Source organism: Conger conger, chromosome 5, assembly GCF_963514075.1.
Source record: "Conger conger chromosome 5, fConCon1.1, whole genome shotgun sequence".
NCBI classification, from domain to species: Eukaryota; Metazoa; Chordata; class Actinopteri; order Anguilliformes; family Congridae; genus Conger; species Conger conger.
Window position 1 is genome coordinate 17,506,162 of NC_083764.1, and position 25,252 is coordinate 17,531,413.

Genomic DNA, 25,252 nt, shown 5'->3' on the forward strand with positions numbered 1-25,252 from the left:
ATATGTATTTATCTAACAGTCAAAAACGATAATATATTTAATCTCATGCGTCATTACGACTGCGTTTAAGATCAATTCATCTTAGAAATGAACAGTTATCATTGTATCTGTAGCCTACTCGCACAACTGTGATATCGGATTAAATATTTGTCTTTAAAGCCACGGTGTTTGACACGTGGCCATGTATGTATGAACAGTGTTCTATTAAAATTTCGCAAACACAAATTAACACTAAAATGCTATATTAAGTACGGATCTCCTAAAAATGCGTCATTGTGCTAATTTTGCGAGCGAAAGACATCTTCCAAATGCAGATGCTAGCTGTCTGTTCAGTAGGCTATGGGGTGGAAGACCTGTGGCTTAAACACTCAGATGACCATCACTGCAAAGGAATGTAGACAAGTATGCAGACGTTTCCAAAAAGTATATCCCAGCTTTTTTTTGTTGGATATATCAAATTATGGCAGGATTCCACGCTTACTGAATGGCGTAAGAGCTTACGATAGTAAAACGAGAGTTGGGAACTGCCCCCTATTAAGTAGCAGATTGTGGGGAGATTTTTCCCACTTGGAAAGAGGCTTCCTTTCTGGACGTCTGCAGTCGGAACTCTTAGTAATCGTCTGCACGAACCTGCCACCTCTTCTGAAGCTCGACCGCCAGATTTCAACAAGGGCCTCTCCGAAGAAGCTTGGGTTTTCTTTCTTTTAAAAGATCACTTAAAAAAACGTCCACAGGTTAGCATCACATTTCATTTCAATGACTATATTTTATCTCTAAGTAGCCTATTAGATCAATTATGTTACTGCTAGCGCTAAGAGCGATCAGAATTATATCATCGTGCATTTTCAGGTTTCTGTATATAATGTGGAACAGCTGTATTGCTTTTGAAGTATGCGTTTCGTTATTCATATGTGCTCATTCACTTCAAGTCAATGGTCTGAATTTATCAACGTAATCTGAGAAAATAGCGCCTAATTTAAACGTCTATGGCCCCTCATCAATTTAAACGAACTATTTCACGATGTATTTATCTATGAAAGAATGCTGGATATCGTCATTGTTGGTGGTCCATGAGAGTTTTATTAATGTAGAACATATTGCATTTTTGCTTCTCTTTTGTCATTTTTAATAGACTGCACTTTTAAATAGAGACTTCTTGACTATTTATCCATTTCAATACTTGGCTGACACTCTTATCCAGTGCTTCTAGAGTTGGGGGTAGGCTACTAGACTATAGCTTGGACAGAATACACCAGAGGATTTAAGATAATTATTTGCGAATAATCTGTTGTATACTTTATTTGTTGGATTACTATTATCTGATGTGGGTAAATTGGCTTGGTATCAACTTTTGAAATGAAATTATTTTAATTTAGCCTGTTGTAATTAATGTCATGGATCAAGCATGTTGAATAGCTATATATAATTTAATATATTTCACGTTTGGCTCCTGCAGGTTTTTTATTTTTATTATTTATTTTTTTTGGTGCCGCAGATTAATCCTACTTAATTTAATTTGTCAGTCGCCTATATTAGCTAGTAGGCTATATACTGTATTGGCATTAAAGAGACCTTAATCGAATATATGCAGCCTATAACTATAGGAGGCGTGCTGAAGCCATATAACTATCGATTATCCCGTATTTTCTGAGGTGCTACAGGCTACTTAAAATAGATTATAGAATTAGATAACATGTTGTGAATAAGTTCATCTTTAGAAATGGGTGGCTTATTACGGTCTTTAAACAGAATTGCATCGCCTAGCCTATTGTTGAACGAACTTCTGGATCCACAATTTTGTAATTAGGCTGAATTATTTACCAGCGGCGAACTTAAAAAAAAAAGAGTCTCATCCTATTGCATCGACGTGTGCGGATTGGGAAATGCAGTTTCTCATTTGAACGCCTTTTTTGACGGATTCTGGAAAATGCATTGTTTATTTCCATAAAAGCCACTTCAGAGTCATACTCGTCTAGAGTAACTTTTCTTGTGTTCCTCTCCGTAGTTCATTCAAGTGCTGCTGAGCCAGAAAGACTAAATATGAAGATAAGGCTGTCTTTGGCAGCGGTAGCCCTCCTGGCTGTACTAGTAACGTGGGTCGATGCTCAAGAAGGTAACGTAGGCTAATTTCCCGTACCTCAAATTTTCCATTTTCTTTCCAATGTGATCTATTTACCATGTCCTAACGGGTTAACGGATTGACTTCCACTCTAATATAGATTCGAACCGCAGTTCCGCTCTCTCTCTCTCTCTCTCTCTCTCTCATGAACTGGATTGATATTGCCAGACATTGCGGATGCTGTTTCGGTTACTATGAACCTCAGATGTAGATAGTCAAAACGACACGAGCACTGGTGTGTTATGTAGGAAGGTGTCAGCATTGAACGTGAGGAATAACATACGAATTCAAGAATTGGGGTTGATTGTGCGTGCCAAGCTTCCCATTCCACTCCAGGCGCAAAACATCTGTCTGTAGTGTAGCATCTTTGACACCAGGTGGCGGCATTTGGAGATTTATTCTATGGTTGACCAAGAAATGTTATTTTCCTATTGTGAATGTACCACATTCTGTACTAGTTAGACCAACTGGCAAGCAAGTTTGACTCAATGTACTTTGGTAAACAGTCATTCAGTAGTGTCACTGTTGGGCAGTTATAGAAAATATTTTTAAATTATAATGATATAATTTTATAATTTATATTATACATATACATTGCCAAATATTAATTACAATTTTCAATTGAATATCCACATATACATGTTATTATAAATGTTTTTAGCAACATTTATTTAAATAAAAAACTTTATTCACCAAGTTCAAAATGTATACATTTTTCTTAAAAAGTTACATTCTTAAGTTTGATAAATATGTATATTTTTGAAAGATTCATAATGTCACAGCCTAAACGATAAGCAAAGTTTTATGGAATGGAAATATTTACTCACCCGAAAATATTTTTTAGGAACTTTTACTTTACTACCAGACAATTAAAAGTTTCACAGATCTCTTTATCAATAAATAAAATCGTATGGATGCTTGTGCCAAGACAAAACGTGTGAAAATGTTACAGTCCTAAGAGAGTATGTTCCGGAATGTGAGAGTGAATGTATGTGTATGCGCGCGCACATAAACTTGGTATTGAGCTGTGAAGGACACCCCCCACATTGAATGTGCGGGAGGACATGGGATTGGTCCTTTTTGAGACAGGAAGCCACGCCCATTGAGTTGAGTTGATCTGCCAGGTTGGTGATCGTCCTTTTCGATGTCCACGTGTCAAATCCGGCTGTTGCTCAGGCCATTTGTTGTGTGCCTGTGTGTTCAATTTGTTCTTAGCTGTTGAGCTTCTCGACAGTATTTTGCTTCCAAGCCTCCATTTCGAGCAGCTTGCATGCTTCTCATATGGCGAAATCCCACTTCTCACACCAGTCTCTGCATGCCTCTTAAGTTCTCCTTCTAATCACTCCTTGCCCCTTAGCAATATACATATGCTGGGCATTAAGTTGTAAGGATAATTTACTAACATCAATAACATTGCTTTAATTACCTTGGATTTAACATTACAACTAACATCTGTTTTCTTTAGATATATCTGCACTATACTTGCATGAACGAGGTGGAATACAGAAGAATATCATTTTAAAATATTATTTTGGTCTGTGTATGTGGTCCTTCTTGTACATGGAGATATTTGTCAAGTGCTTCAAGTTGTTCCAAACAACTTTTCATGTACATTTGCATGATGATAGGAAGACCAGATTCAATTCAACAGCTGCCCATACTGCTATTGTTTTTTTTGGTATTTTTTTGGTATGTGTTCATTTTTCTTTTTAGTATAAATATGTTTGTATTTCAACTGTCGTCTTTGTATTTTATTGTGCTAGATTTGGTATTTTCTTCACAAATCTCTTTGACGGAAAAGAAAGTACACAAGTGTCACCTTTGACAAACTGTGTATTTGAAAAGAAGTGGAAAAGCGCAACTGATCAGGAGATCAGAACTTTACAAGCGTAATGTGCCTCTCCCCTCAGTTAAGAATGCAGAATGGCTGGGGTTAGATCACACATTTTCCTGCCTGGAAAATGTCCTTCAGGGCCAGATGTACTGAAGCAATGAGCTATGCACAATGGGTTGCAGTATTATTACAAGCAAGTTGAGGTCTGTTGTCAAAGTGAATTTTTTAATGCCTCCGCCTCCCAAAATTAACCTAGTTTGTCTTGGTACGTGAGCCAAATAGGAGTGACTGAGAGATTGGGACATGATGGGACAAGCTATGATACGTTTGCTGCTTTATTATTTCATTTTTTTAATTTCGTAGCTTTAAATATGAACTATGGAGAGAATAATTCCGCTCGGTAAATCAAAACGTCCCTGCTGACTGCTAGAGTAAAAACAGGACTCACAGGATCAAAGCTTGCAGTCAGCATCACATGATTCATCTCAATTATTTAAATTTAGCCATTCAGAATGTTCCAGAGTCGAGTGATACACGGTTCTATGTAAAAGAACATAAAATACCATGGAAAGGTTTTGTGATTATTTCTCTTTTTAAAATAAGATGGTAGCAGCCAACTTAAAAAAAAAAATTATTTCATTTTTATTTTTTTATTCCTATGTCTTTTGCTGTTGACCCCAGCGGTGGAACCGGCCTCAAACCTGCACGTCACAGAGATAGCCTCTAAGTCCATGAGAGTGATATGGAATGCCTCCTTGGGGGATGTCACAGGTTACAAAGTCCAGATGGTCCCGATGTTAGCGGGCAGCAAGCGACAGGAGCTGTATGTAGGACCCAGTCAGACCTCTGTGACCGTGAGGGACCTGTCCCCGGAAACGGAGTATGAGATCAGCCTATTTGCCCTGAACGGTCTGATGCCCAGCGAACCCATCATGGCTATGGAGAAGACCCAGCCAATGAAGGTCTCTGTAGGTGAAGATTTTCCATCTGCCTAGTTAAAAAGCTCAAGATGGTGAATCTACACAATCAGATCAATCAGTACACATTGAAGTCAACAAACAAGGTGAAAGGGCAAGTGGTGTTTAAAACACCTGTCGTGAGCCACGGACCCCTTGCCGAGCTCAGACCTCACGTTCCCACGAGCAGTACCTCATCATGAGGTGTCTCGGGGACGAACTCAAGTACTCCGAACGTCCTGGAGCCCTGGTAAGTTCTACTGAACTTCCAGCCCAGTCTCGAAGTGAAGGGTGTGATGCAAATCTGGTAATCGATGTCCTGTATTCAATGTATTCCTCTAAAGACTCTTTATCACATATGATTGTAGTAAGATATACTTTATTATAATCAATCAAAAGAATAGAGCTATACAGATTACAGTGTACATATCATCTTTTGCAGTTTGCTGATCACATGCAAGTTACATATACCCCTTTAGCTCTTTCTAATTTACCTTTCCACCATGATGTTTAAAAATCAAGGTACACCCCTCCAATATCCATCCTCTTTGGCCTTAGCCTTATCCTATAGCTCCCCCTTCTGGACGTTTAAAAAGAAACTATTTCTAGAATATTATATTTATCTAACTATGATAACTTCTCTACATTTGTCTACCTTATATAGTACCTTAATGAGAAATAAAAGATATTAAAATAAAAGGAAACTTATAATGTGTTACTTTTCCTACTTCTACAAGTAATATAGATTATAATTACCACTCCAGCTTGGTTATAGTTGTTCTGCGTGGCTCTTTCTTCAACAGCTCGTAGATATCTTCTGAAGCCAAATTCTAAGATCCCACTCTAAGGTCTAAAAGCTTATTCCTTATATATCTTTTTTGCATACAAAAGTGTACCTTTTTTGATAAGAAATGTCCCCAATATTTCAAGCGGGAAGACATTTATCTCTTATGTAACTTGTTTTTTAATGATCATATTAATTATTTCTGTTTTTCCAATTGTCATTTTCTCATACCTCAAAAGAAATTTCCCCAATATTTTATCTCATGTGCCCCTCCGGTTTGGGAATTTCCACCATCTTAATATACGAGTGTATATACTAGCTCTTATGTAATTTTTTAATGAACCTATTCATCACTGGTGTCTGTTTCAATTTCATCGTCTCTCCTTGACTTCCTCCAAACTTTGATCTCATGCAAGCCAGAAGTTAAAGCCTGCCACCATCTCAACACACTCTTCAGGTGCCCCATTTTGTGGCGCCTTAAGGGATCTACAAAGGACATCCAGCTAATAGCTGAGTGTAAATCATCCCCCAACTTCTTCTATAGTCAGTCCTTTGAATCTATCTGATAAATTATTTGTGCTATAATCAGGAAGGCCCTTAAAGCCTCTTAATATTCTTTCGGTATTGACATCCTTTCCATTTTACTTATCTCTTTTACATTTTTCAATCTCCTCCTGCTCTTTGATCTCCCAATTATCTTCATTGTCTTTCTCATCCTGTTGCTTTAACCAGGCCTTGTGCTCCTCCCCTGTAGGAGCAAGCCAACACGTGTCAACCAAGTATGTTATCACATCTATCGTCTCCTTGAATGCAAAACTCCCTGGGTCTCCAATTTTCCGTTCTGCGTGTTCAGCATCTTCCATGGTCATGCTAGAACACATTCTACGCATGGCCTCAGTCAGGCCTTTAGCCTTGCTCTCTAAAACCCTAAATCTAAGTCCCCCGACTTCAGACCCCTCTACTGACAAGTATGGCTGCTCATTATTTGTGAACCACATATTTTTCTTCTTACGGGCGTTCTTACTACCACCTCGATGGCGTGTGCGAGGGGTTAACAATGCATTCCTTCTGAACCCATCCCCCGTCAATCTCTCATCAGGGGGGCCTAGGGCCGGGTCCTCGACACACCATTAAAGAAGTTTTCACTTTATTTCTTACAGTTAGATATAGTTGAATTCCTATTATTACCATGTTTGTCTTTCCTATGCTAATGAATTCCAGTAGACAGAAGACATTTGTTTTTTTATCTCCTCCTGCAGAATGCTCACTCGGTGTGGATGTACAAGCAGATGTTGTTCTCCTGGTTGATGGCTCGTACAGCATAGGATTGGCCAATTTCGCCAAAGTGAGAGCCTTCCTAGAAGTTCTGGTGAAAACCTTCGACATCGGACGAGACAAGGTCCAGATCAGTCTGGTTCAGTACAGTAGAGACCCACATACCGAGTTTGCCCTGAACACGCACAATGACCTCGACGCTGTGGTCAAGGCGGTACGGACGTTCCCATATAGAGGAGGCTCCACAAACACGGGGCGGGCCATGACCTATGTTAGGGAGAAGATATTTGTCTCAGCCAGAGGGGCGCGAACCAACGTGCCACGCGTCACGATCCTCATCACGGACGGGAAGTCCTCAGATGCCTTCAAGGATCCGGCCACGAGACTGAGGAGTACCGATGTGGAGATCTTCGCTGTGGGTGTCAAGGATGCCGTCCGCTCAGAATTGGAGGCCATTGCTAGCGAGCCGAAGGAAACCCATGTCTACACTGTGGAGGACTTTGACGCGTTCCAGAGGATATCCAAGGAATTGACGCAGTCCATCTGTCTGAGAATTGAGCAGGAACTTCTAAATATTAAGAAAAGGAGTAAGTACTGGGATATTTTAAGACACTATAGAATTTTGATATCATTTGTTGAATGTAGAACATTTGTTGAGGTGTTTTTGGCTGAAAACATGCTTGTATGCCTACCTTTTAGTGAAATATTTTAATCCGTGCCATTATTTCAACACTTCTGAAATATTATAATTTTGGCTTACAAAAACTGGTTGGTGTGTTCCGCTGCACATAAATTTTGAAAAAAGCAATCTGCAGTGCACTTTGGCCCCGCCCGAATCGTGACATCATACGTATATGTACATACGTCATATGTATATATGTCAATCAGATATTTAGTTGGAAAATTGTTGAAAGCCACAAATTTGTCTCTTTAAGTTAAAGAGTGGTTTTCAAAGTGGTTTTACAGATCAATACGAAATGGAACACTTCCGGCTCCTGATTGGTTAGAGAATACCTTATGCAAATGAGAACGCATTTAAAAAAAATTGTGTAGATGGTGGAGCCAGGCTGAAACAGCAAGTGCAAAAACATCTCCTAGCAAGAAGAAAAATAATATAATTTCCCCATATACCAATAACACTATTTTCTGTTTTTTTTATACAGCCTGTCTTAGTATTTTTTAAAATGTGCTCAATCATCTCTGAAGGCACTTTATATCAGGATCTCACAGGCAATTGCCTTAGTCTGTGCTGTCCATGTGAACATATAGCAAGTACTTCTCTAACTAAAGTCCTGCAAAGATTCCCATCATAGCTCCCATACTGTGACAATTGTGTAACTAGATGTTTGTTTTGCGGCAGGCAGGATCTTGTTAAAAAATCCAAGTGCACTGTTATTCACTTGTCAAATGTAACGTATGCATTCTTTACATAAGGATGTTGTCAGGATATGTTTTACTCAATATCCATAGGTGCATGTCATATTGTACATGCTTAAATAGCTTTAACAATGACAGAGGTCTGAGCACATAAGTTCCAACCTGAAAGTTTCAGGAAAGAAGGACTGTACTGTTCAAAACTGTAACAGTGAATGTGTTGCCCATTTCCTATATTTCATCATGGCATTAGTCAGCTGTCAAACGTCATTATTTGGATTTGTAAATTTATCTTAATTGGCTTAATGATAATGTCTCAAAGAAACATGTGCTTGGAACCCTCAGGACTGGTTACATAATCTGTTATTGATAACTGTTTATAAACACTATAGCAACGAGAGCTTAGCTGTTCTTTTGACCTGAATTATTCCACAAATTCTCAAGCCACACCAGCCTACAGTCCTGTGACCTTTGCTCCAGTTGAAAGCTACACCTACCTATAGCTTTTTCATGGCTTGGGGCTTGACAAAACTGTCAGTCTCTCAAACAACGCTTTTGTCATGACCAAGGAATTTAAATCAGGCCGAGGTCACCATCCTCTCTCAGTATCCACAAGCTGCTTTTGCTTTTGGGCCACAATGTGTTACACACATGCCATGCCTAGTTTTCTCAGGACCAAACTGAGGGGAAATAGTAAGCCAAACATGAGTCAATCTACATTACGAGTCCTAAAGGTATTCGGTGCTACCAATGTGTTGCGTAACTCAGTCAAACTTCAATTGTGCATTATATAATCATTATATAATTTCATTTTAGGACATCTTGCAATTTCCGTGCATAAGACTACGGTAAAAAATTAAGTTACTATTATAAAGAGATGATGTGTCTCCCTTCTTAGGTTTAATTGCACCAAGGTCGCTGACGTTCTCAGAGGTCACATCCAGGAGTTTCCGGGCCAGCTGGCTCTCAAACAGCACGAACGTTCTGTCCTACTTGGTGCAGTTCAAAAATGCAGAAGACCCAAATGGAGACTATGTGTCCATTTCAGTGCCTGGGGACACTTTAACTGCTGTCCTGCCCCACCTCACACCCCTCACCAGATATGAGGTGAATGTCTTCGCTCACTATTTACTGGGAGAAAGCTATTCTTTGACAGGAGAGGAGACCACATTAGAGGGTGAGTGTTTGTTTTTCCATGTGAAATTGAACTTTTCTGCAATTTGTTGTACGTCGCTCTAGATAAGAGCATCTGCTAAATGCCTCTAATGTAATGTAATGTAATGAAATGAGAATGGGTTCAAACATACAGCTGAAATGAATGTCTAGTTGTTTCCACAGATGTTAAATATGAAATAATGTTAAAACTGATATGAAAGATTAGTCAATTAGGAATAATCTCTGACAGCCAGAGCCAGAGCTGCAATAGGCAATAGCAGATTAAATAGCCAATGGTTGCGCTTGTTTGTCTTTGGACAGACAGTGGCCAAATATATTTGCACCCCCCAACCCAATAAAAACTAAAATAAGAACTTGTTGAAAATATATATTGTTCAAATACCTCACCTACATAACATGCCAAAACAGGGCACCCAGTCTTGGTGTCATGGCATTTGGCCTTGGACTCCAGGGCCTCAACCTGTGACAACAGTCAGAACAAGGGTCGGCGCGGGCCTCAGGGTGTCGGAGGAGACGACAGACAGTTTCCGGGTGTCGTGGGATGCGGCCCCAGGGGCGGTAGTGAGGTAACGCCTGTCCTACATGCCGGTCAGCGGGGTTACGCCGAGACTGGAGACTACCTCTGGCCCCGAGACCAGCATCGTGCTGCGAGAGTTGCATCCCTCCACCAAATACCGTGTGACTGTCTCCCCCGAGTATCAGTCAGGCCTGGGAAGGGAGAGGCAAATTGACGGGGGTAGTTTCCTGCAAGACAGGAAGCTGAAGATCACGGTCTCAGGTGCATATTTGGGTGTGCATCAAATTAATTAATGACTTAAAATTGATCTTTGTCCATGTCTCATGGTTTTCCATGCAGTGTAAGTGCAGTGATTTCTTAACTCACCAAGCAGTGCATGAAAAAATTTTTTTTTTGTAATTCAAAATTAAGAACAGATGTTGATAGAATGCAGGCCTTAATATTCACGGTGGGCTTTCCTACTTTTCTTGAATCATGCATCTTCTAATAGTCAACAAATTTGTGAGATTTGGTAGGATCTGTTTAGTTGTTGGAGAAACTCCATAACATCTACTCTGATTGCCTGAGTAGTACCCTGGAGTAACGTCCAGCGGCCTCGGCGACCCGCTGATCGGACGAGGGACCACTCTCGAGGGCAGGTATTCATTTAAAATATAAAGTCAATATGAGGCGAGAGATCTCTTTTTACAAGGCTGACTGCTCTCATTCTCTCCCTCTTATGGTATAGTTTCTGTATCCTGTTATTTTCACTCCCCAGTATCATCATAGTAACATGGTGAATAGTAATTTAGAGACAGTGAAATGGACATGTAGATTAATAGTATCACTTTTTTCCTGGCTCAAGAATCGCAATGCCAACGACAGTCCCACACACTGCTCTTGAATGCTCGCCAGCTGTCATTCTTAACTACACAGTATTAATGTATTTTAAGGTATACAACTTCTCTTTTTGAACAGTCTTTAACTGCCATATATTTTAAAAGCTATGCTCCATTAACATATATATCTGTTTTAAAGTGTTATGCGTTGCTTGTCTCCAAGGCAGTTTGAAAGGGCTGACCTGTAGGAAGACAGAAATAACAAACGGTTAGAGAAGACATCTGTTTCTCTTATAGCTCTTTTAACAGTTAGAACTGACTCTAGTGGGTCATGGGGAGTGGAAAGCATTTTGGTTAAGGTCAAGTGGTTTGCCTGCTACCGTTTCCTTTAATGAAATACCCAGGAACAAATCCTCTGTGGCTTGTCAGCTAACTCAGAGATCACTAAACTGTGCTATCAGATACAGGTACTTAAACCCAGCTGAAAGTGGTTTTGTTGAAGAGGCAACACTAGCTTGACAAGACATGTTTGCCCTGATTAAAAATGGTTAATCACTTGGGCCGGTGTTCTGCTATTATCTGGCTGTACATGGGTGAGGCTTGGAAGAGCAGCACTGTGAAATAAGGTTAAGCGAGATGAGGTTAAAGTTACTTGTGCCGAGGTCTTCATTCATAAATTTTCATCAGGAGACTTGACATTAAGTGACATCTGTTGCAGGACTTTCTCCCACACTGGGGAACAAGGGAGAAGTGTCCAGAGAGAAACGCCTCTTTAATGCTGAATTGGTTTCATTCATTTGTATGTTCGTATGTAAAAAGCCCAACGACCATGACATTTTCCAGTGGCCTTCTTTCCCATGGCGGTGAGGCTGATTTCACCATTCGTTGACTGACTGGACATTTTTCTGCCTGGACAGCTGAGTCAGGATCCTGGAGTTGACTCCCACATGGAGAATACTCGGCTGACTCTTAGGCTGCAACTAGAATGTTTGCTGATGTCATTTGTGCCACTGTACTGTACTTTGTAGACCACAAGGCTTCACTGAACACTTTGTATAGGGTCCCCAAGTATACTTTGAGAAACCACTTTGTGAGAAAAATGATCTCAAGGCAAAATAGGAAATTAAAGGAGGCAGGAATCACTGTGTTTGTCAGTCTTGTGCTGCACACAGACATATGTAAACAGACTAAGCAAGGCTATCTTTACATGATTTTGTATTCAGTTTTCTGAATTATTAGAGTAATAGAGTATTACAGTGATGCCATATTTTTGTAGGCCAACCCAACTCTTTCTTCCGCCATGGGTTCCCTCAATCTACTTCCCATAAGTAAGTTAAATTGCAACCGTTAATAGTCTAATCCACTATGTTGTTATGTTGTTATGTTAAGTTGCAAACCAGTTGCTACATTGAAACTATAACAACAGTCATATTTTTCCAACCACCACTCAAGTTTCATACCAGGCGACATTATCGTTGTAGTCTCTATATAGCTACTTGTAACGGCTTTGAAACGCACGTTTGCAATATTAAGAGATGTAACTTATGTCATAGACCAAACCTGAAACTCTCTTAACCACAGACCATATATTCAGCATAAATCAAAATCCTTATGGGAAAAAAATATGGGAAATCCTCCAAAGGAACCCATGGCTCAAACTACAAAAGCACTGTTTCAGCCTGTGTCTGCCTACTGCACAATTTTGAAAAATAGTTTCTGGGTGGAGTGTGTCCATCTCATTTGCATAAATAATTATGTGACCAATCAGGTGCTGGCAGTGTTCCATGTAGTATAGATCATCCATCCATCCATTATCTTAACCCGCTTATCCTGAACAGGGTCGCAGGGGGGCTGGAGCCTGTCCCAGCATACATTGGGCGAAAGGCAGGAATACACCCTGGACAGGTCGCCAGTCCATCACAGGGCACACACACCATTCACTCACACACTCATACCTATGTTCAATTTAGACTCTCCAATCAGCCTAACCTGCATGTCTTTGGACTGTGGGAGGAAACCGGAGTACCCGGAGGAAACCCACGCAGACACGGGGAGAACATGCAAACTCCACACAGAGAGGCCCCGGCCGACGGGGATTTGAACCCAGGACCTCCTTGCTGTGAGGCAGCAGTGCTACCCACTGCACCATCCGTGCCGCCTAGTATAGAGCAACACATTTTCCACCTACGTCATGATCCCAGGGGCTACAAAGGAAAATATTTCTGCTGAAGCCAGTGGGAATATAAATGCTAAATGGTCTGCATTTTTATAGCGCTTTACGATTTATGCCTCTCATTCACTCATACAGTGATAGGCTGCCATGCAAGTTACCATTCAGCTCATTTGGAGCAATTTGCGGTTAGGTGCCTTGCCCAAGACAGGGGGTCGAACGGGCAACCCTGCGACTGCCAGACAACCTCCTCACCTCCTGAGCTACTGCCGGCCCTGAGAACCGACAACAAAATGCGCTTAAAAATATGATACTTTTTTGTAATATATGAAAAACTAATGAAAATGTTGACAGATTATGTTACATTGCCACCCAGAATCAGGCTGGCGAGATACAGTGAGGTAAAATTAGCTAGATTCTCCTGGACGGGTAGCATGCTCTCCCTTATATTTCTAACTAGCTGGATGTTACTGTGGTGCGCCTATGGAGAGCCCAAAGTCTTAAACTATACATGTATTGTATAGTTGTAAAACATTGCATTCAGCAGTATGCTAGTTTTCATCGCGCGTACAGTATATTGGGGTTTCCATTATATTATTAGCAAAAGCGATTGGACCTGGGTCTGAGGCTGGGTTTTTCAATACCTTGTCTGTGCACACAACCCAACAACTTTTTTTGGACATTTTTATAACTTTTTTCGTTTTTGTTCTTTGTCACTGTCGTCTTCTTTTACTATTTTACTATTGTTTTCAATGTCAGCTGCAATGTGCCCCCAAAATGGACCATTCACAAGGACGCATCAGTGACATAGAACAGCTCTGATCTATTGATCCATAACTGCTGGATATCCAACTTGTGATCAACAATTTTCTCACTCAATATCTTGATTGACATGATGTGACATAGAGGTACTTCCAAAAAGGTATGCATCACAATTGGGGCAGGGCCAGAACGGATTGCAGAAATCCATGCACTCACACAGCATATAGTAAGGAGGGAGAACTCATTGAGGAAGGCCTAACAGGTAAATAGTGGGCCCCCTGCTGAAAGAGTATCCCCTGCTGAAAGAAACAGCTCAAGTCTCAAGGTTTTGAAGCAGCTGGTAGCTGATTGACCAGTTCAGACCAGCTCCCAGCTTGACATGTTGTGACTAGCTCAAGCTATGTTTTGAAACAGCTCAGACAAGCTACCAACACTAACTGGTTGACCAGCTGATTCCCAGCTAGACCAGCTTCATGACCAGCCAGTTGCCTCTTATTCCAGTGTTACCCCTCCATTGCAGAATAAAAATAACATTAAACATTAAATTAAAACATTATAAATCCTGCTTTAAAATCCAGCTACTGTATACCAGCTCATCAACCAGTTAGTGCGGGTAGTTTGTCAGCTATCGAAACATAGCTTGAGCAGGTCAAACCCTGTCAAGCTGGGAGCTGGTTTGAACTGGTCAACTAGGTACCATCTGTTTCAAAACCTAGCTTGAGCTTTATTTCAGTCGGGAATACAAGCGGATTTCTATTATTTATAACTGCAATGGTGGCATTACTCCGATGTGGCGCTGTTAAGCAACACAACACAAGAACAATAGCTACAGCACTGTATGCATGGAGTGCAAGATCAGACGTCACTCTGATTTCGCTGCGTTCGGACAAGTAGCCTAAATCTAATTTTCTTTCGCACCCAAGCCTATCCAGTATTTTTTTTTTATTATCCTAAATTATCCTAATTAATATTCCATCAGCTCGGCTTTTCTGGCCTGAAAGTTTCACGGTTTCTTGACACAGAGGGCTGGCTTTTTTCTCAGCAGAAGGCAGAATGGAAAGAATAATAATTATCTGTTTGCATTTACACATGTTTGACTACCCAGAAAAGTCTACAACACTGGGCAACCATGGATTGTATGAGGCAAGGAAAATGTTATGCTTTTCATAGAAGCCTCCAGAGACCTTGGTGACCTTGGGCAGAAATTCTTTGTGTAATCAGTAGCAGATCGAGTGATAGTGCCGGCCAGCAGGGCCTTAACATCCCAGAGGTGTAGGAACAAAGCGAAGACAACAGTGAAGTAACGCTCAAACACTTAACTTTTAATTACAAAAAGGAGGGCCTCATTTTCTCTGTCTGTTCCCCTCAAGAAAATCACATTCCTTGGTTGTGGCCTTTTCCTTGCTACAGTTTTTTGGAGGGAATTGGACTGAACTAAATCACACTTTGGACTGACATATAATTGTTTCCAGAAGTCCAAGTCAAGTACTACACAGTAATATGATGTATGCAGTATTTTTATTTTTTATTTATTATTAAAAGGCTTTCACTTCAGTAAAATAAAAAATGAAAAATAAAATTTGTTATTTTACTGAAGCTTTTTCTGCGACTGTGATAGCCTTAAACAACTCTTTGTCATAATTCATTGGACATCAGGTTTATTCATATTCTTAAATTTTTTCAATTGCTGAGACTGTAGGACATTGTGTAATGTCTAAAGTGTGCGTCTATGCTTTTAAACAGTGCCTGCAGTAGTGATCACTGTACGGATGAGGAATGTGCAATAATTCTCACAAATGAGCCTCTCGGATATCATGTGTGAAGAGAGTGTCTTTTGCTGTTCTGTGGGATGAGTTCCATAACAGTTCCAGAATCTTCTCCAAGCCTCAGGCCAGAAGTGCTTGTGAATTACCTCCTGGAGGAATGGGTCAGGAAGAAATTGACGAACCTGGGATGGAATTTACTCTGTGAATGTCTTCGAAATTGTAACAAAAACGATAAATGTATCAACAACTTGTCAAAATTTATTTTTGTACGTCTTGTAGCGATTGTTTGTGAAAATGGAAATGTTCCTTGTTTTTGGTTGCTTGACATCATTTACCTCAGTTTCTTCTCCTTCATTGCTCATCCTTACAACTTTTTTTCTTTTTCTAGGTCTTTTTATTTCATTTCTCACCGAAGTAATTTGGCAAATTAGCTTGAATCGTGCCCAGAGGGCTGGATGTAGTCACCTGGGTGTAGTTGTTTTTCTGACTCTAACTCTAACTCTAACTGTTCTGTGGTCCTACAGAGATCAAATGTAACACCAGTGCCAAAGCAGACATTATCCTGCTAGTGGATGGCTCGTGGAGCATCGGGTTTATGAACTTCAGGACCATCCGCACGTTCATTGGTCGCATGGTGGGCGTCTTCAATATTGGCCCGAACCTGGTTCAGATTGGTCAGTCTTCTGTTTGCTACAGTTGAAGGAGTGTTTCATTTCAGTAAATGGTGAAGTCATGTGTGTTTACTGTGACTCTGATTGACATTGCAGGCTTGGCTCAGTACAGCGATGACCCCAAGACCGAGTGGCACCTGAATGCTTACAAAACCCGTAAGGAATTGTTGGATGCTGTGGCCAACCTGCCATATAAAGGAGGCAACACAATGACAGGTATTCTATCATGTCCACTTCATACATTTCCTGAGTGGTTGTATTCACCTTGGGTGAATCTGTGGCACAGCCCTGGCCTGGATTGAGTCCTACCTCTCTGGTCACTCCTTCCAGGTTGCCTGGGCTGGTACGGTATCGACAACTCTGCCCCTTGCCACAGGAGTTCCCCAGGGCTCCGTCCTAGGCTTCTTTTTTCTCTTTACACTCGTTCCCTTGGCCCTGTGATCACTGCACATGGTCTATCCTACCACTGCTATGCGGACAATACCCAAGTCTTCATCCCATTCCCACCATCTGATACACAGGTTTCAGCCCGTATCTCTGCTTGCCTGAGTGACATCCAGAGCTGGATGGACAACCACCCTCTAAAGCTCAACCCAGGCAAGACTGAAATGATATTCTTCCCTGCCTCTCCCCATCTGGATCTCCCTAGGGGATACCACACTTACACCATCACCCAGTGCAAGGAACCTCGGCATAGTGATGGACAGCAGACTGTCCCTCTCCAAGAACATTGCGGCGGAGACCCGGTCAGACAGGTTCTTCCTATACAACATACAAAGAATCCGTCCCTTTCTCACCCCGTACTCGATCCAGCTCCTGGTCCAAGCGATGGTTCTGTCCCGCCTGGACTACTGAAATTCCCTCTTGGCTGGCCTCCCAGCGTCCGCCATCAGACCCCTCCAGCTTATCCAGAATGCAGCAGCTCGTCTGGTCTTCAACCTTCCCAAATACTCACATGTCATGCCCCTGCTGACTTCCCTCCACTGGCTGCCTGTCATGGCTCGCATCAAATTCAAAACATTGGTGCTAGCCTTCCAAGCAGTTAAGGGGTCTTCCCCAGCTTACCTACAAAAAAATCATCAGACCCTACACCCCTGCCAGACCTCTTCGTTCAGCCTCCACAGGCCGCTTGGCACCTCCCCCTCTCCGAACTTCCACCTCACGCTCATGACTACTGTCTGTTCTGGCTCCATGGTGGTGGAACAAACTCCCCGTTGAGGTCAGAACTGTAGAATCTCTTCCCACCTTCAAGCGCAAACTGAAGACGCACCTCTTCAAGCTGCACCTCCCCACCTCCCTGTAAACCTTAATTGTTGTCTTTCTGTAATTTTTTGTGTATCAGTATTTTTAGTTTGGCTCGGTAAGCAGTGTTTGGCTAGTTAAGGGGTTTGGTCATACTTTTGCGTTTTGTTTGTTTGTTTGTCTGTTTTAAAAAAAAAAAATCTAATTGGCCCTGGTCCTTATCTTTGTTGTACTGGTAGCAGTTGAAATTATACTTCCCTCAAGGGTCTTTCAGCGCACTTATCCCTGGTTATAAGTATGTACTTTGTTGTACGTCGCTCTGGATAAGAGCGTCTGCCAAATGCCATTAATGTAATGTAATGTAATGGAATATGTCAATCTAAAGCTATACAAAATTGGTTTTCTGGATATGAATTGCATGTATTTCTAGTGTCTATGATTTACAGAGACAATGTATTCTTGCTTATTTTCACAGGCCTTGCTTTGAACAACATCCTCCAGAACAACTTCAAACCCAATGTAGGACTGCGACCTGACTCTAAAAAGATTGGTGTGCTTATCACTGATGGCAAATCTCAAGACGAAATTATCATAAACTCTGAAAACCTGCGGAAGGAGGGAATTGAGCTGTATGCAGTTGGTGGGTAATGATTTTGAACCATTAGTGCTCAAGAGTTCCATTGCTTTTCAATTGAATATAAGTTCCCTGTGTCCTCAGGTTGACACGCTGCTTGAGGGACACTGTTGGAAGCAGTTAGAAGACTATTATATTCGGTTTTTTTCCCTAGTTTCAGTGATGAACTTTGGAATGGAAAAATACTTGACGTGTATGACTGTGTTCAATGGAAAATGGGTCTCAAATGAGTGTAAATGCATTATTGGCTGTGTTTGACTTCGGCTCGGTAAGAAGAACTGAAAAGAGAATGTTCTCTGTTTAGGTGTCAAAAATGCGGATGAAAATGAATTGAGGTCCATTGCCTCAGACCCTGATGATATCCACATGTACAATGTGGAAGACTTTTCCGACCTGCTGGACATTGTGGACAGACTCACCGATAACCTGTGTAACAGTTTCAAAGGTTCAGGTAAAGCTGCCTTAGCAAACCCCACCTCTCTGTCTTACTGTCCCTCTTTCTCCCGTACTCTATAAGAATCTCCATTCTGAGGGACAAAGAAAAATTTCACAAGATCATCATGATATTGGCAGCACCACTGTCATTTATCTAAAACCCATTTATCTAAAATATTTATGCTGCCCTGGCAGCTAGACACACGGACGTGATAAAGCCAAGCTGAAACTCTTGAATGCCAGCAGCAATAGCTGCTGTATAAGAGCACTGTGAGAAAAGCGGTCCTGTCTTGCAGCCATTATTTTAAGGAGGCAGAACAGATTGTGCTGAACTGAATTCTGCGCTTCATAAACAGGAGTAGCGGAGTCGCTGAGACCCGCTAATGTCTTTGTGATTTGGCTCACACAGAACACAGCAGAAAAAACGGGAAGATTAGCCAACTTCTGTGGAAATAAATCTAAAAGCCAAACAGATTGTGTTGTGTAAGTTGCATTGCTAAAAAGGAAAAAGAAATTATGGAAACCTTTGGATTGAACATTTTCCTTTTTTAATCAAATTTAAAAGAACTGTTTATGATTTTGAAATTAGGATAATGTGGATAATTGAGTTCAATTGAAGGTACAATATGTCATTTCGGACTCCGAACAGCCAAGAGAGTAATTGCAGCAAGAAACACCCTCAAACCACTGCACTGTTTATCCCTTCCCCTTTTCTGTGAACGTGTTGACATTGACGGAAGGGATTTACAGTGGTCTTGTGACAATGTTTTCACACAAAAATCTTAGCTATTGCACCTTTAAGACCCCTCTGACTACGGAGCTCTAGTCAATAAACAGGGGCGCTATGTGTGGCCCCGGAGTCAGGGGTCAAACTCACATACCGTGTGCTCTCACCCAAGATGGCCCGGAGCCACCCACCAACTTGGAGACCTCGGAGATGACCCACCGCTCCTTCCGCGCCACCTGGACTGCACCAGCAGGGTCCGTGGAGAAGTACCGGCTGGAGTACATGATCGCGGCCAGGGGGCCTACTCATGAAGTGAGCTAGCCACCGCACTTTTCACCCCTCCAGCTGCGAAACCCGCCCCTGTCGTTACCTCTGGCAGTTCAGCTCAAACTTTGAAAAAAGTGATTGACTGTTTGCTTTGATTCGAACTTCCCAGGATTCTGAAACCCTGTTGCCCACCGATGTAAAAGTTGACAGGCTTCATTTTGCGCGGGTTTGGAATGCCCTCGACCAGATGTACACCCGCTTTGAGACTGTGTTCGGTTTCAGATCCGTGACATATCCATAGTCGAGTGTCTGATATACTATTTCGGGCAGTTGTTATCAGGTGCCCCTCTCCTAACAAACTTTGTGTCTGGGTGGTTCCGTTTGATCTCCTATGCCTGAGATCTGTGGCGTTGTTTCATTTAGACACACCTGTCATGAGTTACTTAGCTCGGTCTGAGGTTCAACCCCAGGTACCCTCTCTCCAGATGCCTGGAGTTGGCTGTTTTCCACCCCTATTCTAACTGCTGCCGGACCTGCTGAATCTAGTTGGCAGAACACAGGAGTTTTTACTTTGTCTACCAAATATCTAGCGTCAGTCGGCACTTTATGGGAAGCGCAGTCATACAATAAAGCTTGATTTTATTTGTGCTTTAATTCATGCTATGACAGTACATAAGGGATAGTAGCAAGTGAGTGTGTTTGAAGTGTTTCTTTGTTTTCTTATAACTGCACCTCTACATGAACTATTTCCAGAGCACAGTGTGTTCATTTAACTGATAAACAGCTTATATAACTGATAATTGATGCAAAGCACCAATTAATGTGGAATTTGATTGGCATTACGCCAATGCAGGGGTGGGTAATTCCTGTCCTGGAGGGCCAGGGTTTTTGTTGCCCTGGCTACATGAGTTGATTAGCTGTATTCACCAACACGGGTTCACTCATTACAGTAGATTAGATCACAGTGAAAGGTTCCATATATGGGCATATATGGCTGTCATTCATGCACTCATCAAGAAATGCAGAAAAGCATAAATGGTAGGGCCAATTACATAATTAAGGCCAGAAGTACGAGAGAACCGGAAACAGATTCAACTCTCTGTGCCCACTTCCACTTCGATGTTTTCCAATGGCGGCACAGGTTAGTGGAAGTGCATTTCCTTGTTGTTTTTGGCACGGTGGTGTTAGGAAAACATCATTCCGGCCCAAACTTAACTTCCTCTGTTTTTCTGCAGATGTCTGTCAATGGAACAGTGACCACTGTGGTCCTCAATAACCTGAATCCTCTGACCGAGTACATTGTCAAAGTTTTCGCCGTCTCTGAGGATGTGAGCAGTGAGCCATTGAAAGGCACAGAAATCACCCGTGAGTATGAGTCTATTTACTATCTTTCATTTTCTTTCCTTTTCTTCCCATTTTCTTTCAGACTCTTTTCATTTTGTAGAAGTCATTGTTGAAATCACTTTACTGAGTCTACTCCTCAGACCATGTATTTGGGTTTAAATCTTTCTACAAAAGTCACAGTAGTGCAAGCACATCTCAACCTTTGACTCATATTTCCTTCTAAGAAGAACTAATGTTAAAATTATCAAAAAAATGTACAGAAGGAAAATTCTTTTGAAGGCTCAGTTTTAGGTACATTTCATGACATTATTTCACACAACATAAATCTCAAAATAAAATATTTCAATAGCACACTGTGTTCAACACATTTGTCTGGAAGAACACTTGCTTACATGTTCTGGTGGTCTTGTCCTGGAAAAGGTTACTGGCCTATTCATTGTTAAGTTAAACAAATAATTTAGCATTGCAGTAGATGCATCCAGGCACCCAGGCTATGAAATACCTTTTCTGTAGTATTTTTTGTGTATTAAGTTGCTGCAATAGACAAAAGAGAGAAAGTGTTTCTGTGTGTGTGTGTGTGCCTTTGCATATGTGAATGCATGTGATGGTATGATGCTGGCTGGTGGCTTGGCTGCCCTGTAATTATGGTGACCCTTATCTGGGTCATTGACAGTAGGATGAGCACAGTTTCTCCACGTTCCTCTATGTCTGACTTCCCCACCCTGCAGTGCCAGTCCCCAGTGCGAGGAACCTGAGGGTGTCTGATGAAACCACCACCACCATGAAGGTCAGTTGGGACGCTGCTGCAGGGGCCACCGGCTACCAGCTGCTTTACCGTGCAGTCAACGCCACTGTTCCCTCAGAGGAGAAGGAGGTGAGGTTGACTGAGACTGCTTGTTTTATGACTGTCACACTGGTTAACCTTTCGGGAGTGCCTTCAGCAGGACCTCCAGGTCCGTTGATGCTAGCACCAAAGCATGAAATATAGCTTTTTTTCAATAAACTTGGGGCCCAACCAGTTTGGAATGGGCATCTGCTTTATAGTGGTGTTCACACAAGGTCTACTGAAAGGGATTAGCTCGTATTGGCTCTGTGTATGTTTTTTAGCGGGTCTCGTCTCTAGTAGTTAAAGATGATACGTGCCGAGTATAATATGTGAACAGATGCATTTCACTCTAGGGGAGGTTTGCGCTGCAGGGGTCATCCGGATAGTCATGCAAAGGCGCTTGTGGCCATAATTTAAGCCTGGGGGATTGCTGCTTTATACTACAGACCATATAATAAGTTTTCAGGTTGCATTCTGGGTGAGTTATATCTTAACCACTTAACGACTGGGTCGTTAACCCCCCCTGCAGGTGCGAGTCGGGGGAGGAGTGACTGAGGTCCACCTGGAACATCTGTTCCCCAACACATTGTACAGTCTCTCCCTCATCGCCCTCCACGGAGAAGAGGCCAGCGACCCCACAGTCATCAATCAAAGCTGGACAAAATTAATGCCCGGTTTTAACACAGGGTAGTGCAACCCAATCAAAGGAGTCGCTCAATGCAATTTCCTGCAGCATATCACCCTTCAATGCTCCCAGCACAAAGCTGGTATTTGCGCAGTCAAGCTTCAATCTACATGTACTGCTTCTAAGGCAATTCAGATTTCTGTGAAGAAAGAAGACCATTATTTTTAATGACTCTCACTAAAACTGTAAATGTTTTTGTACTGTCTCTTGATTATAGCTTAAAACACAGACATTTATCCTCCTAAAAGCATCCAGGTTACTAGCTGATATTACATTACATTAGATGGCATTTAGCAGACGCTCTTATCCAGAGCAACGTACAACGAAGTGCAGATCAAACACAAGTACAAGTGTGAAGAGGACCTGAGAGGACAGTACAGTTCCGAGTCCTAGTGTAAACATACAGATAATCAGAACCCTTGAAGAATACAATCAACTTCCAAACTAGCATACCACAGTTGGCAGCTAGAATACCCTGAGTACAACAATACAATAGCTAATACAAAAAAAACAACAATATCTATACAAGTAACAATCTCTGTACAATCTATACATAAGTGCCATTACAGTCTATGGCATATATAAGGCTAATCATGGTGGTGAGTTAGGGAGGGAAAGGTATAGCCTGAAGAGATGACTCTTCAGTCTGCGCTTGAAGGAGGTCAGAGACCGGTGCCGTTCTGACATCCACTGGGAGGTCATTCCAGGACCAGGACAGACAGCAGTCTGCAGCAGCAACCAAAGTTTTAAATTTGATGCGAAACATAACAGGCAGCCAGTGGAGGTTGCTGAGCAGGGGGGTGACGTGAATGTCTCGGAACCTTGAATACCAGACAGGCTGCAGCATTCTGGATCAGTTGTAGGGGTCTGATGGCAGATGCTGGAAGGCCAGCCAGCAGAGAATTGCAATAGTCCAGACGGGACAGGACCATTGCTTGAACAAGGAGCTGAGTGGAGTAGGTGGTGAGAAAGGGTCGGATTCTCCGGATGTTGTACAGGTAGAACCTGCACGCCCGGGTCACCGTAGCGATGTTCTCAGAGAAGGACAGCCTGTTGTCCATCACCACTCCAAGGTTTCTTGCATTAGGGGATGAGGTCACTGTGGTATCCCTTAGTGAGATGGAAAAATCGGAGAAGGGAGAGGTTAGAGCAGGGATGAAGATTACCTCCGTCTTACCTGGGTTGAGCTTTAGATGGTGGTTGCCCATCCAGGGGAGGATGTCTCTCAGGCAGGCGGAGATACGGGTTGAGACCTGTGTGTCTGATGGGGGGAAGGAGAGAAAGAGTTGGGTGTCATCGGCATAACAATGATATGAGATTCCATGAGCAGAGATAACGGGGCCGAGGGATCTTGTGTAAATGGAGAAGAGGAGGGGTCCAAGGACTGAGCCCTGGGGGACTCCTGTAACAAGGGGGCGAGGGGTTGACACTCTTCCAGCCCAGGACACCTGGGAGGACCAGCCAGAGAGATAAGATTTAATCCACTCTAAGACTGTGCCACAGATCCCTGTAGATGCCAGGGAGGCTAAGAGGATGGAGTGGTTGACTGTGTTGAACGCCGCAGAGAGGTCAAGAAGGACCGCAGAGAGATCTCACACTTCAATTTGGCTAACTATGAAGGTACCCACATTAAATCTGTGTGATGACCAAAGAAAGAGAATGAAAACCCTCATCAATCAAAGCTGGACTAAATTAATGCCGGTTTTAACACAGGGTAGTGCAGCTGTTGGAGTAGTGTTAAAAGTCCCTGGATCACCAATAAATAAATAAATAAAATAAATGTACAGCATACCTTGGGGGTATGTCGCTGTTTTTGAGTCCTGGAATTTGGATTGCCAAAAGGGAAAGCCAATTGATACGACAATAATAAAACAGGCCATCATTGACATTGACCATTAATATGATTGAGCAGTGCCTTCAAATACATTCATTCATTCATTATCCTAACCCGCTTATCCTGAACAGGGTCACAGGGGGGCTGGAGCCTATCCCAGCATACATTGGGCAAAAGGCAGGAATACACCCTGGACAGGTCACCAGTCCATCGCAGGGCACACACACCATTCACTCACACACTCATACCTATGGGCAATTTAGACTCTCCAATCAGCCTAACCTGCATGTATTTGGACTGAGGGAGGAAACCGGAGTACCCAGAGGAAATCCGCACAGACACGGGGAGAACATGCAAACTCCGCCCAGAGAGGCCCTAGCCGACCGGGATTCGAACCCAGGACCTCCTTGCTGTGAGGCGGCAGTGCTACCCACTGCACCATCCGTGCGGCCTCCTTCAAATACAGAACAGGCAAATATTTAGTTTTTTTAATCAGACTGATTAAAAACCTGGGAAGAACTGCAGAAGTGGATTAAATGATTACATTGCACTATACCATCTCTTACGATACAGCATAGGGGCATATTGGTTTGTTTGCTATGGATAAAGGATGCCAAGTGTAGCTTGTACTGCTACCGCCTGTTTTGACAGGATTTGACAAAACCACTGGCTACTTTATTGCAACAGATATTCCACACAGAATGACAAGCTCACTCTTAATGTGAATATGTTACTGCGGAATTCAGCAATAGTCAGCGAAGTGCAGTTAATTTCTTGACCATTATTTCCTTCAACATCTGGCTCCCCCACATGGACACATTGGATATTACACTCATTTCTCCTGAACAACCACCCGATGAGTATTACACAGCTACTTTATTAATAGTAATAGAAGTTATGAAAATAAATGAAATTGGGGGAGGTGGGGCAGTTGAAAAAAAAATTGCCTACTATTCATACAAAGTGTAACTGCACTACAACAAAGAGGAAACCATAACATTAAAACAAAAATTAGTGACCTTTTCGTATTCGATTT

General features: G+C 42.1%; 1 protein-coding gene across 1 annotated transcript; it reads left to right on the forward strand.

The window, feature by feature from the left end:
• Positions 1 to 590: 590 nt before the first annotated feature.
• LOC133127969 (collagen alpha-1(XII) chain-like) lies at positions 591 to 24,411 on the forward strand. Its single transcript, XM_061241123.1, has 12 exons — positions 591 to 734; positions 2,006 to 2,113; positions 6,953 to 7,555; positions 9,241 to 9,519; positions 16,076 to 16,225; positions 16,319 to 16,438; positions 17,940 to 18,104; positions 18,403 to 18,549; positions 19,433 to 19,572; positions 20,763 to 20,892; positions 21,600 to 21,745; positions 22,227 to 24,411. The coding sequence occupies exons 2-12, from the start codon at positions 2,041 to 2,043 to the stop codon at positions 22,386 to 22,388; spliced, it is 2,115 nt and encodes a 704-aa protein (XP_061097107.1). The 5' UTR covers positions 591 to 734; positions 2,006 to 2,040; the 3' UTR covers positions 22,389 to 24,411.
• The last annotated feature ends 841 nt before the right edge of the window (positions 24,412 to 25,252 follow it).

Coding starts and splice junctions, on each gene's coding strand:
- LOC133127969 (XM_061241123.1), top strand. CDS start 2,041: ATGAAGATAAGGCTGTCTTTGGCAGCGGTAGCCCTCCTGGCTGTACTA. Junction 2,114..6,952: donor GTGGGTCGATGCTCAAGAAG/GTAACGTAGGCT, acceptor CTCCTCCTGCAG/AATGCTCACTCGGTGTGGAT. Junction 9,520..16,075: donor AGAGGAGACCACATTAGAGG/GTGAGTGTTTGT, acceptor GTGGTCCTACAG/AGATCAAATGTAACACCAGT.